This window comes from Charadrius vociferus, unplaced genomic scaffold (assembly GCF_000708025.1).
Source record: "Charadrius vociferus isolate BGI_N301 unplaced genomic scaffold, ASM70802v2 scaffold303, whole genome shotgun sequence".
Lineage (NCBI taxonomy): Eukaryota > Metazoa > Chordata > Aves > Charadriiformes > Charadriidae > Charadrius > Charadrius vociferus.
The window spans coordinates 1,351,687-1,363,868 of record NW_009647756.1 but is presented as its reverse complement, the minus strand read 5'-3'; the positions used below and the strand labels follow the sequence as shown (position 1 = coordinate 1,363,868).

The window sequence follows — 12,182 nt, the reverse complement described above, 5'->3', positions numbered from 1 at the left end:
CACAGCAAAAACCTTTCCCTTTGTCCTCAGAAAAAACTTTCACATTTGCATGTGATGAAACATGCAGTAGGCCAGGAATAAATTAAGTGCAGAATCTCAACTCCTTTAATCAAATAATCTGCTAAACTGACGTTTATGTGTGTGGTCCAAAGGAAATTATTTTGAAGACATATGGTCTTTTCGCTGTACCCTATTTTGGCTCAAGTTCCATTGTATTAACAAACATAAAGATAAATTGTTGATGGGCTTGATTATTTTGTGTTTTTTTTAAAGGTGACTCTGAGTGTTTCTATCCCCAGGGATCCAGGCTTGTCCAAGTACAGAGCACAGTAACCACACATGATAAGCAATAATTTCAGAGCTCAACATTTGGTGTCTCAGCTCCCCTTGGCAAAAATGGAAGACCGAATCAGAGTCAGGAGCCTGCTGGATGCACTGCTGATGGGGCTGGAGTGCTGATAACAACACATCCTTCAAGAAGTGTAAGATACTCTTGATTAATTAGAGAAAGACTTATCTGAATCCAAGAAAAACAGCAAACGCTGCTTCTGGCAGTAAGAGTGTGCAGCAGGGTGTGAGCAGCACACCAAGGTCTGGCTTTGGCAAAGTATTTGACACACACAGAAGAGTTATGTCCATGCCTGGTGCCCTTGGTTGGGTGGTAATAACCACCTAATGCCTCTATCCTGGCTTCTCTGCAACACAAGCCATAGGATTTCTTCAGTCACTCCTGCGTCAACCCCAGCCTTTCTGGTTGAGAGAGAGCGTTTTCTGAAAGAAAGCATCAAATCCGAAGGTAGAGTGACAAAGAGCCAGGTAAGCTGATCTAATGTTTAAAAAAAAAGCAAAACCCCCCAAACCAGAACAAAAACAAACAAGAAAGCTGCTTCTCTAAAGTATCAATTATTGGAGGAAATGAGTTGATGCAACTGAGCTGATCTCTGCCACCAAGAGGAAGATGTCCTGTTCATTTCCCTTCATCCCTGCTCTTCTCCGGATGCCCAGTCTGCTCCTCAGACCCTGCTGTGATTCAACTCAGTGTAATATTAATGAACAGAAAATCAAGATTTTTCTGTGAATGGCCACAGAAAACTCACATGGATGATTCTCCATCAGCTGAGTGAATTAAAGTGAAGGGCCACGTGGACACTGAGACCAACCAACAGTTTGAGGTGGGAAGAAGGGCCATGAGCAAAAAGCAGGGAAATGGAAGAACAGAAGATAGGAGGAACGGGGATTGCTACTTGAGACAGAAACTAGTCAGCTTCAGATTCTTTTGGGATTTCATTTTTGGGGAAAAAAGAATACTTGCATAATGTATAGAAACACACTGGAACCTATATCTTCTACAGGTAGCCGTACCAACATGAAAAAGCTACCTTCTCTCCCACTGTGCATGGCGTCCATATTACTGGTTCCTAATTGTACGAAAATAGTCAAAACCTTGGGGTCTGCGTACCGCAGGTGCGCAGCTGTGCCTGAGACGCAGTGTGAAGCAAGAGCTGCTGGAGCATTTGCTCTGCTCATGGAGAGACCGTGCTGTCCTCCTGCATGCGTGGTTGTCCCTGGGCATATGGGGACGTGTGGGCTGCATGACATTGGGGCATGACAGCCCAGTCAGTGAGGGACAGCTGAAGGACCCTTTCCAGATGCATTGGGAGGGAGAGGAACGGCAGCCATTTATAGATGCAGCATCTGATTTATTCTGCATTGCGGAGGTGAGACTGGATTCCCACTGGCGTGATGGCACCAGCTCAAGTTGGGGAGGACCTGGCATTAGTTCTGGTCAAGGAGAAGCGTAGCTGAGAGCAAGGAACAGCAACTGTAGCATGGAAGTGAAGTGAGCAAGGATGCTTCAGGTAGGGATGGAGGAAGGGAGTGTTCTTGAAAGCCTGTGGGTTCATCCTGCCTGCCTTGTCACCTGCAGCTTCGCCTCCGGGGCTGAGGGATGCAGCATCATGCCCCAGGTTTCTGGCTCCTCTCTGGTGCCTGTGTGGCTTCCTGTGGAGCTGCTCTGAATTGCACTTGTTGGGACCCTCCACACCAGCCAACAGCACGCTGAAAATCCATCATCTGAGATGTCTTGGCGTTTGCAGCATAAGCTTGTTTTAAAAAGCTGTGATCATGCCAGCAAACGCAGCCCGTCAGCCTGTGTCCGTGTTTCAGGATGGTCCTGGGAAGACCAGCTCTCCCCGCAGCCTTGGGTGGGCAGGCCGGGGGTCCGCTGCGGGGCCATCAGCGGCTGAAGCTGAGGAGAAGCAATCTCAGCTTAATGCTGCGGGGCTTGCTGGGTTTGGGAACAGGCGTTCGAGTCTGGAGGGCTGCTGGGGCAGGCGGGGGGGTGAGGGGTGGTGGTGGGATCTGCTTTCAAGCTGTGCCAATCGACTTCTGAGGCTTTTCTTTCTTAAGCCAGCCCAAGAGAGACCAGGCAGAATTGCTGAGCGACTGCTGCTTCCTGCCCCTTGTGCCGGCACATGGGGTGAGAGGGATGGGGCCGAAAGAGCCAGAGCTCGGGGATTGTTTCCTCCCTGTCGGCCCGTGCGAAGGAACCACCCCGAGGCTCTTTTGAGGGCGAGGAGGCGGCCAAAAAGCAGCTGTTTCTGTTTGTTGGTGGGTTTCTGGCAGGGCATCTGCTTGGGAATGGTGGAGCAGAGTTTCCTCTCCGACTCCATCCCCGCGGCAGGGGAAGGACAAGCACGCAAGCCACAAATAGAAGCTGGGCAGAGAGAAATGGGCTGGTGCTCCCTGATGATGCTTTTTGGTTTTGAGGGCTTCACAGCTGTAGCCTTTCTGCAGCTGACTGGAGCACGTGTGGGCAGATCACGAGCCCTCACGCAGGCTCAGCCCCGACTGCTGGGGTGGAGGGGGCAGGTGGAGGTGCCGGCTCTCACAAGAAGCTGGGGTTGGAGTTGGGATTGTTCAGCCTGGAGAAGAGAAGGCTCCGGGAAGACCTTATAGTGGCCTTCCAGTACCTAAAGGGGGCCTACAGGAGAGCTGGGGAAGGACTTTTTACAAGGGCATGTAGCAATAGGATGAGGCAGAATGGCTTCAAACTGGAAGAGGGTAGATTTAGATTAGATATTAGGAAGAAATTTTTCACTTTGAGGGTGGTGAGGCACTGGACCAGGTTGCCCAGAGAAGTTGTGGAAGCTCCATCCCTGGAGGTGTTTAAGGCCAGGCTGGATGGGGCTTTGAGCAACCTGGTCTAGTGGGAGGTGTCCCTGTGTATGGCAGGGGGGTTGGAACTTGATGATCTTCAAAGTCCCTTCCAACCTAAACCATTCTATGATTCTAAGACAGACATCCACACAGCAGTGCAGCCCGGGCCCTGGGTGATGCTCTCCTCTGCAGTGGGTGTTCTGGGAGGTTTCTTCCCAGGGTTTTGTATTTCCCCTCAGCCCTGAGACAGCCATGCCTTTGTACCCATCTCTGCCCTCCTGCCTGACAGAGATTTGGCTAAGGAGCGTCCAGAGCGGCCACCCCCATGGGACAGGGTGCCCCAGAGACAGGACATAAAGCAGCTGGCAGGCGGCAGTGCCAGGCTGCACAGGGGCCCAGCCGAAAAAAGTGCAAAGGTAGAATTGCCTATAGCAAAAATAAGGATTTAAGGCAGTTATAGAAAAATATTTATTAGCTAACATGCCCTGCTTAGAAAGATACCTATCTGTCCTTGGGCTATAAAGTCTAAATGTGAAAGAAAGTTGTTGACAAAGTCATTTCAGAGCTGGCTGTGGTCTTCCTAGTCAGGCACTAGCACCGTCAGCCACTCAACCCATTGCTCTTCAAACATGGTAGTTTCTCAAAAGCCTTTATTCTAAAAAGAAGAACGTTATTCCAAGCCTCCAATTTAAATATATGGAAATCCAGATGGGAGAAGTGTTAATTTGAATTTACACATACGATATCACAGCCTGTAGGGGTTAAGGAGAAGGTAGGAAAATAAAACCTGCACTTTTTTTCTTGTAAGTAAATTACATGATTGAGGGTTGTTTTTTTTTTTTTAAAAAAAAAAAAAGCTGTATTCCAAATGCCATCACTTTTACCACTTCTGAAAAAGATATTTAGCCGTAAGTGGCATGTTTAGTAAGATCTGTCCCTATTCCAGTGATAAGAAGGACAAATTATTTTGGTAGCCAAGCCAGGTAAGGTAGCCAAGCTCAACCTAAGACTATTTCTGCACTTGTCCACTGGGATGTAACATAATATTTTTTTTAATATTACGCACATTCAACTCTGGAGTGGCAGCACCCTCCTGATACAGCTGGTGCGTGAAGAGCCAGAGTAATAGCAGGAAAGGGCAGATACACGGGTCCTCAGGTTATCTCGCATGGCTCACGGCCTTTGGCCAGGCTGCACTTTCTGAAGACGTCAAAGGTGAGTTGCTCCCAGCCCAGGTACCATCTGCTCTGTTTTTTCCTCCAGTAGAAATTTAAAGTGTTGAGACCATTAAAAGCTGGCTGTATACTCCAGAGTACTCCAGTGCTGGCTGCAGGAAACCCAGCTGGACATGGACCACCATCAGATAAACCAGCACCCAGTAGCTCCCTGGATGTGAACTGCCAAGAGGGTGATGGGGCAATCCATGGGTATGGGTTGTGGGATAGCATTAGGGTCGGTCTCAGCGTGCAGCCACCCTGGCCGTCTCTGTGCAGCGGGAACACATGTACAGGGCAGTGGGACGTGGATCCAGAGCACTCCTGGGAAGGTGGGAAGTAGGTTTGAGCCTGGGTTCTGGGAAGGACTGGTGCTGGTACAAGACAACGCAAGTCAATAGTAAGGATGCCCGCACCATTGACTTGCCCACACTGAAAAATAAGAAATGGGAAAGGTGTAGCTGGGGCGCTGGGGGCAGATGGTCCCCAGGGCTGCGGAGCCAGCGAGGGACAGAGGCGTCGGGAAGGGGCTTTGCAGGGAAATGTGGGGGCTAAATTTACAGGACATGTTTCAGCCTCGGTGAATCTCTGCCGACTTCACATGAGTCACAACCAGGGAGAGTTGTTCTCATTGCTATTGAAAAATATGATGTGGGGAAACCTTGTCATAATTTTTTTTTGTTTAGTCACTGGTTTATTTTCCTGTGAATGGTAGTAACAGTTCAGCCTACAAAGCTGATGTAATTGTGAAACTTTTTTCAGCTCAAATGCCCCTGCGTGTATGCTTAAAGCAGACTGCCTTAACAGCAGTTTGGCTATACCTAATACTTTTACATTATTTTTTTCTTTAACTTGCTTTTTTTTTTTTATAATGATATTATGCTAAGGATTTTTTTAATACTTACTTCTCGTTATAAACATTGTTTCCACCTCGCATTTTTATAACTCTTTGCAAGCTCTATAAAGTCAGAATTTCTAAAAGCTATGGCAAGCCAAGTATTTAAGCAGGATTCAATAGACGTCGCCATGTCCCTCTTTCCTTAGGAGGTTGTTCACCTGGGCCTTTCAGGGATTCGCTATAGCAGAGGTTGGTACTTTTCCAAGTCACAGACCTTTAAATATTTTCTGTGGAAACTGCAACCGCCTTTAAAAAATAAGTAAATGTTACTGGAGCTCCTGCAGTTTTACAGGGGTATGACCTGGCTGAACGCGCTTTTCATAGTCAAGTTTAGGGGACGCCTTTGTTGTATTAGTTGAAAACTGTTGATGTTTATTAAGATAGGCTTTGCATTAACTCTTTCATGTAGAGAGACCTGTCACTAGCTGAATTAATAGGCTGAGGCAAACTTCAGCTGAGTAACACTTTACAGAGACCACATCTTTGCAGGGAAATAAGAAGTCTCTGGCAGACTCATATTTATTTAGAAGGAGAGGTAATGGGGAGCAAATTTAAAGGCAACTCTGGCAAAACCTTTGCTTGGATAACGGGCGCGCAATCCAGCTACTGAAGTTTGCAAGGCTGCAGTTTCAGTTAGGCATGCTTTAGTAGTCGTATGGGTTTATGGAGTTGCCTCGCTCCTCTCCTGTGGGGCCTGGCCCCCCATAGCACAGCATATGACCCCTAGCACGACAACGTGGGGATCTGAGCTGTGAGAGTGGATTTTAAGAGCTGATTTAGGTTTCTGGCTGACAAGGTGATCCCACCAATGGTTGGGCTGGCCCAGCTGAAGGGTCACTGGCCACAGCTGGGAGTAGGAGTGACGAAAAGGGCATGCCCGAAAGCAAAACGCTGTGAACCTGCAGCCTGAGCTGCTTTGTGTTAACTGAGCCATAGTAAATCATCGTTCTAGCTCTTAGCCATATCAGATACCACCAGATTACACTTTGGTGAGAGAGACAGAAAGTGCAGCTAGGCTTGATCTGCCACTGCCTATTACGATTCTGAACTGGCAGATTTTTAACTCTGGGGTTTTATGCAAGTGATTATAGAGGAAGGCAGGCAGCCGAGAGTTCGTTCAGAGGTGTAACTGCCTCTGTCCCGGGTGTCTGAGATCAAATGTGGAGAGAGAAACCAGTGCTGGCTGCTTTAACTCTCTAATTGCTGTTCTGCTTAGAGCTGGGAGGGCTGCCAGTGTCACTGCCCCAGCCCCTGCCAGCTGTGCTGTGGCCAGACCAGCTGCCAAGCCGCCAGAGTTTAGGATGCAGCACTTGCAGGAAAATCACTATTTATCTCCGTATGCCTTAAAACGCTGCCATGGGACAGGAGCTGCAAGCAGATCAGACCAGGGTTCAAATCTGGTTTTAAGATTCTTAGCGCTAAATCAGAAGTGCTGCGGCCGTGGGCCTCAGATTGCCGATGGGGTACACCCACGCCCCGGCTCAGATTTCTTCAAAACACGGTGACAGGTTGACTCTGCAGCAGCAGCCCTTTACGCTGAACCGGCTGCTGTCTACTCGCCCACAGCTGGCTAAACCTCCGCCGGGCGCGTGGACCAGTTTGACAGAAACGTGACCACATGCCTGAGCCTAAACTGGGTCAGAGGAGTAGCGCGGGGCGCTCCAGCAGCGCACACGGGTCTACCTCTGCTGAGCGCAGAGCCCCAGCCCTCGGTGGCCGTGTGGCAGGCAGCAACCTGGCCAAGCTGCCCCGGATCATCTGCCAGGGAGGGTTCAACGGGGTGCCTGTGAAACCAACGGAGGAAGTTTCTACCCCACAGCTCGTTGGTTTTTTTTTTGTTCCCGTAACGCTGCTTGTCACCGTCATTGTGCTGATGCAGCTGTTGGTAAGACTGCGCGCTGAACCCAGTGGCCAAAGTAAGCGGGGTTAAAAACACCCTATTTTGGGAAGGGGTAATTGTTAAACAGCGCTACCTCCAGGGCTTGATTTACAGTCTTCCAAATGTTCATACAGACTGACCTGAGGGGCGAAGACCTGAGCCATAGGGGTGGGCAGGCAACCACCGGGGAACGGGAGACTTCACGGTCTGGTTTTGCCAGTAAAGCCAATGTCTGGTGGAACTGCAGCCAGAGCCCTTTTTCTGCTTCTTGCAATAGCTTTTTTCTACCTGGCATGCTGCACTTGGACCGTGGGCCTTCCATGCGATGCAGGACCGTGTTCTTGTATGTACTTCGTATTCTTCATATGAGCTACATGTACCACTTTGACTCCTTCCTCCCATGGGAGAGGATTTTATTGGCTTGCAGATTGCATTCTCTCTGACACAGATTTCTTGCATGCAAATCAAGAAGTTGAGAGGAAGAGAAGGTAATGAATATGCTAAGCATGGAAAAGCAGTATACTGTTATGGTTACGTTACAGTGCATTTAAAGCAGAAAACAATCAAATACGAGTATCGCAGAACCAAAACCTGGCAGTTCTGCATCAAAACATATGAGAACAAAAATGTGCCCCTGCAGGATTTCAAGTTCTACTGAAAATGAGTAATTACATCTTCAAATCTTTACTGAAAACAATAGGTTATAATCTGTAAATTGTTTAGGAAATGAAGATATTATTTTCCATATTTTGAATATTTCTGCCTCGTTGCAGATTCCTTCTTTAGCATGCTGAGAAAAGCGTTGTTATGTGGTCAGATGAGACAACACGGGGAGGTGGAAATTTCAAAATAAAATTGCAGGAAAGGTTAGAAAAAGGTTGAGTTCAATGATTCTGTCAAGTCAGTAAATATAAGCATCATCATAGGGGTTTATCCACTCAGTCAGTATAGGATTTCCACATTTCTCACTGCCCAGCCTTGAACACCAAATGTGTGAGTCTGTTCCCTTCTTTATTCATTGCTGCACCCCTGGATTACAGTTCATCTGGAATATTCTTCCAGCTCCGAGAGAACTGGCGGTGATTTATCTCAGTATGTCCCTCTATAAATGACAAGAGAGCCATCTCCAGAGGGTCGCTTGCTGTCCTGCCCTGTTTCTCTCTGAAGGTTTTCCTACTTCACCAAGACGTGGGAGCAAGAGGGAGCGGAGCTCATTTGCAAAGGGACCTTGGTGGCGTGATGCTCCGAACATGCCACCTGGGCCAAGGTGGGAAGGCAATGGAAGAGTCCTGCTCATAACTGGACCTCTGTGGGAGATGGGCAGCAACCTGGTGAGCCCACGCAGCTCAGTGCCTGAATGCAGACAGCCAGGGAACTGGGGCAGGGGAAGCTGCTGGGGTGTGAGGAGTTAGGTAAAACCTGACGTCTGCTTCTGGTCCTGTTGGAGCCTAAACTCTTCCACAGAGCCATTGTGGGAACGATGACTTCCACCTTGCTGCAGCCCTGGATGTCACAACTTTTTTTCCCATCTTTTCTTCACTGCCTTCTTTTCTTTTCTCTCAACCTTCCAAAATTTCTGAAGGAAAAGAAAAGGAAGGCTGTGGAAAAAATCATATCCCAAAATGGAGCTTTCTTTGGTATCAGCAGTAGAGTGGTTCTCTCCTACAACAGGCTGTGCCTCACCAAGAAACCCAATTCTGCGTTGCCATGTGATTTTGCATCTTTTTTAGAAATACTTTCTAATTCATTAAAAAGAATTCATGCAATCATTACAATCACTTAAAAGACAATAAAGTCAGATTAAACCTACAAAACACAGCAGCCTGGCCCTTTCTTCCCTGCAGCCTTTCAGAGGTGAGCAAGACACAAATTACTGCTTTCTCTTTTTCGCTTGGGATTTTTTGATTTTGGGGGTTTGGTTTTTTTTTTTTTAATCTTCCCCCCAACACATACCTAACCATTTTTGGTTCTGTGAAGCTGAGTCTCTTCTTGCACTTGGTCACCAAATTCATGTTTTTTTTCCTAGGTGATTCCTATCGCATCAAAACTGATGGTAAAACTGGACTTTAGTGGGAGTTTTGCCTGAGTAGGAACTTAAAGGATTATGGCCACCCTGCACTGAAAGAGACCCTGTATATTTCTGTGTGTGTGTGTGTCTGCGTGTACGTTGGACACATACATATATGTGTGTATATATAAAAATCTGTGAAAGGGCATAATTTCTTGGCTCTCGTCCTAACCTTTGTGCAACTGGGTGCTGGGATCTGGATATTCAGTGTGCTTAGCAGCACTTTTTAATGAAGAGGTGTTTTCTCCCTTGGAGCTGTCATTCTCTGCCACATCACAGACTCTTTCAGACAGAAAAATAATTGGCCACTTTCTCCGAGCGTGGAATCGGAGAGCCCCAGGGACCAGGGGGAGTGCTCAGCGAACCGGGACAGCGGCTCACGGTGGCGCCCACTAGTGTCCCCCTAACCTGTGCTGGTGCTACTTCCCACGCAGGTCCTGCCCTCAGGGCCACCACCCACCCCTGAGCACCTGAATGAGGTCTGGTAGATGGGGCCATGAAATGTGACAGGCAAGACCCAAAACCCCAGAACGAGAAAGGTGAAACGAAACGGACAATTATTTCCAGAGCTGTTCAGCTACCAGATGGAAATGCAGGCTCGCTTTGCTTGCCTTTTTTTTTTTTTTTCTGAAACCTGTGTAATTGCAGCCTGGTGGGATGGTTTTCCATGTTTGCAGTAGGATTTATATAATTTTGCTTTAAAGGTGGGGTTTTAGCAGCATTTATTCTACTTGAGAGCTCCTAACCTCCACCTTTCATCAAATATTCCCCAGAGCTGCTAGCCTTCAGAAATAAGCAATGCAGTACAAATTCCCCCCTTAGGACCTCCCACCTACTACACGGGATGTAGAAAAGCGATGAAATAGATGGTCACAGCGGCTATGCAGTCCTCATGCCCCCGGTGCACGTTAAGAGCACTTGCCTGGCAGGAGTGTGTGAGTATCCCACGCCAAATGCTCAAACACAAATAACAGCACAGCTTACCCTGTCTTGCAAAGTACGTTACTCTGAGTCCAGCTCTGCCACTTGCAAATGATTGCTGATTGCCCTGACCGCTCTTGTTATGACAGCGCAGACTGTGGCAGTGTGACATCCCTCTCCTTTTCCCAAGGGCTAGCAACTGAAGAAAGGATGGCCCGTGCCCTGCTCGGCTGCTGTTTGCCATCTGCCCCATGTGTGGAAGGCTCCTGCTCTTGTAGCTGCCTCGGCCAAAGGAAAAGCACGTCCTTCGCCTTGCTGTGATACCTCACAGGCTGACCGCTTGGCTCTGACTCACTCTCACATGTCATTTAGGAGAAAAGGCTGGACAGTGAGCTGGAACAGCAGAGGCAGGAATTCCTCCCAGGAACCAAGGACAGCCATCCTGCAGGTCCTGGGATGTCCCCTGCAACCAGGTTGGCACCAGGAGCACAGACTTAGGAAGATGTCAGCCACCACCCCATGGGATGGAGGGGCGCAGCCCCCTGATCTCTATCATCATGCTGGGGCTCTGTATTTTACCTGCCCCCTTGTTCCACAGCTGTCAAACCCTACGCCTTAGGCTATATATAAGGGTAAGTGGAAGGTGGGATTTTAGCTTGAGTAGGGCTGAATAAGGTGTGAAGTAGGCAGAAATGTCGCCATGATAGTATTATGTTTACCAAGGCCTCGCCACCCTGTGGACATCTGGGTCTGGCTGCTCACACCAAGCCCCTTGATACTTTTTAATGGGTCATACTAAAGGGGGTTGTATTTTAATTTAGATCAACACCTAAAACAAAAGATCAGAAGACTTTTTTTTTTTTCCACGTTCTTTTCATATTCATTACTTCCATTGCTTTTCTGCCCTTCAATCCATAGCTGTGGGCAACAGGGTAACCAGTAACTGCCTGAAACATGAGTAGTGGAGAAAGGAAAGAATATAGTCAAAAACGGAAAGAATATGCATCTGTGAGATGGTTTAAAGTTCTTCTGTTATGTTGCTCATTTGTCTGTTCTCATCTGTGTAACTCAAACTCTTCAAGCTAAAATTTTCCCCCACTAATGTGCTAGGAATCAACACAATCATCTGTGCTAGAAAAAAACAGTGCTCATACTTCACTCACTGAAGTTAATTGGAGAGAAGTGGTGCAAGGATCCTTTCACATTGTCCTTGTGTCACCGAGAAGCAAATTATGGTGGCAAAGCAGCTATGGGTTCTGTTGTGAGTGGTGGGTGGGGTTGTTTTTTGCGGGGGGTAGAGGCGTAGGTCACATCTTTTTTATTTCTTCATACTGTAACTTCATTCTGCTTTATATGTCCTAAATCTCTGCTGCTAAAAATAAATAAAAAATAAATGAGGCGGACAATTCTACAGGGCTGGTACCAATGGCAACAGCCGCGGAGTGAGGGGGCATCTCACCAGGGTGGCCACAGCCGTTTCCTCCTCAGCTAATGTTTTTTTCTGATGGAAGGGGTTTTTTTTTAATATTATTTTTATTGATTTTGTTTGTTTGTTTCTTTCTTTCTTTCTGGCCAGTTCAGCGGAGCAGGGCGCCGGTCCCGGCCCCCCTCAGTCCCCCGGAACAGCGGCGGCTCAGCCCGGGCTCCGCGCCCGGGAGGGCGCAGATTCCGCAGGTTGCGGACACCTTTGATACTCCCGCTCCTGCAAAACGGGTTTCCGAGCCGAAATTCACGTGGCAAAGAAAGTGCCCATTTGCTTCGATTATTTTCTAACGACTCTGCTCCTTTCTGCCTTTGGTCTCGTTGGTACCCAGATGGGTAATTTCGGAGCGATCTGGCGTGCATAAACTTGTTTTTGAAGGCGCTTGGGGCTGCGGGCTCAGGTACTTGAAAAAGCTTAGTGGGAATTAACAAGTGAATGGGGAGCCCTAAGCACCCCGACGTGGGATCACATGCGACGCAGGGACTTCAAAGCGCCCGGCTTTAATCCGGCCGGATCGCCCGCCACCGCCCCGCGCTGGGGATGGCGATGGGGATGGGGAT

At 48.2% G+C, this 12,182-nt stretch overlaps 1 protein-coding gene across 1 annotated transcript in view; it reads left to right on the top strand.

Moving 5' to 3' along the window:
• Window positions 1–6,889: 6,889 nt before the first annotated feature.
• The window catches only part of EOMES (eomesodermin), a 15,881-nt gene continuing 10,588 nt past the window's right edge, over window positions 6,890–12,182 (top strand). Inside the window, exon 1 of the mRNA XM_009882173.1 lies at window positions 6,890–7,187. Within this exon, the coding sequence (XP_009880475.1) occupies window positions 6,890–7,187 (298 nt within the window). The remainder of the gene's footprint in view (window positions 7,188–12,182) is intronic.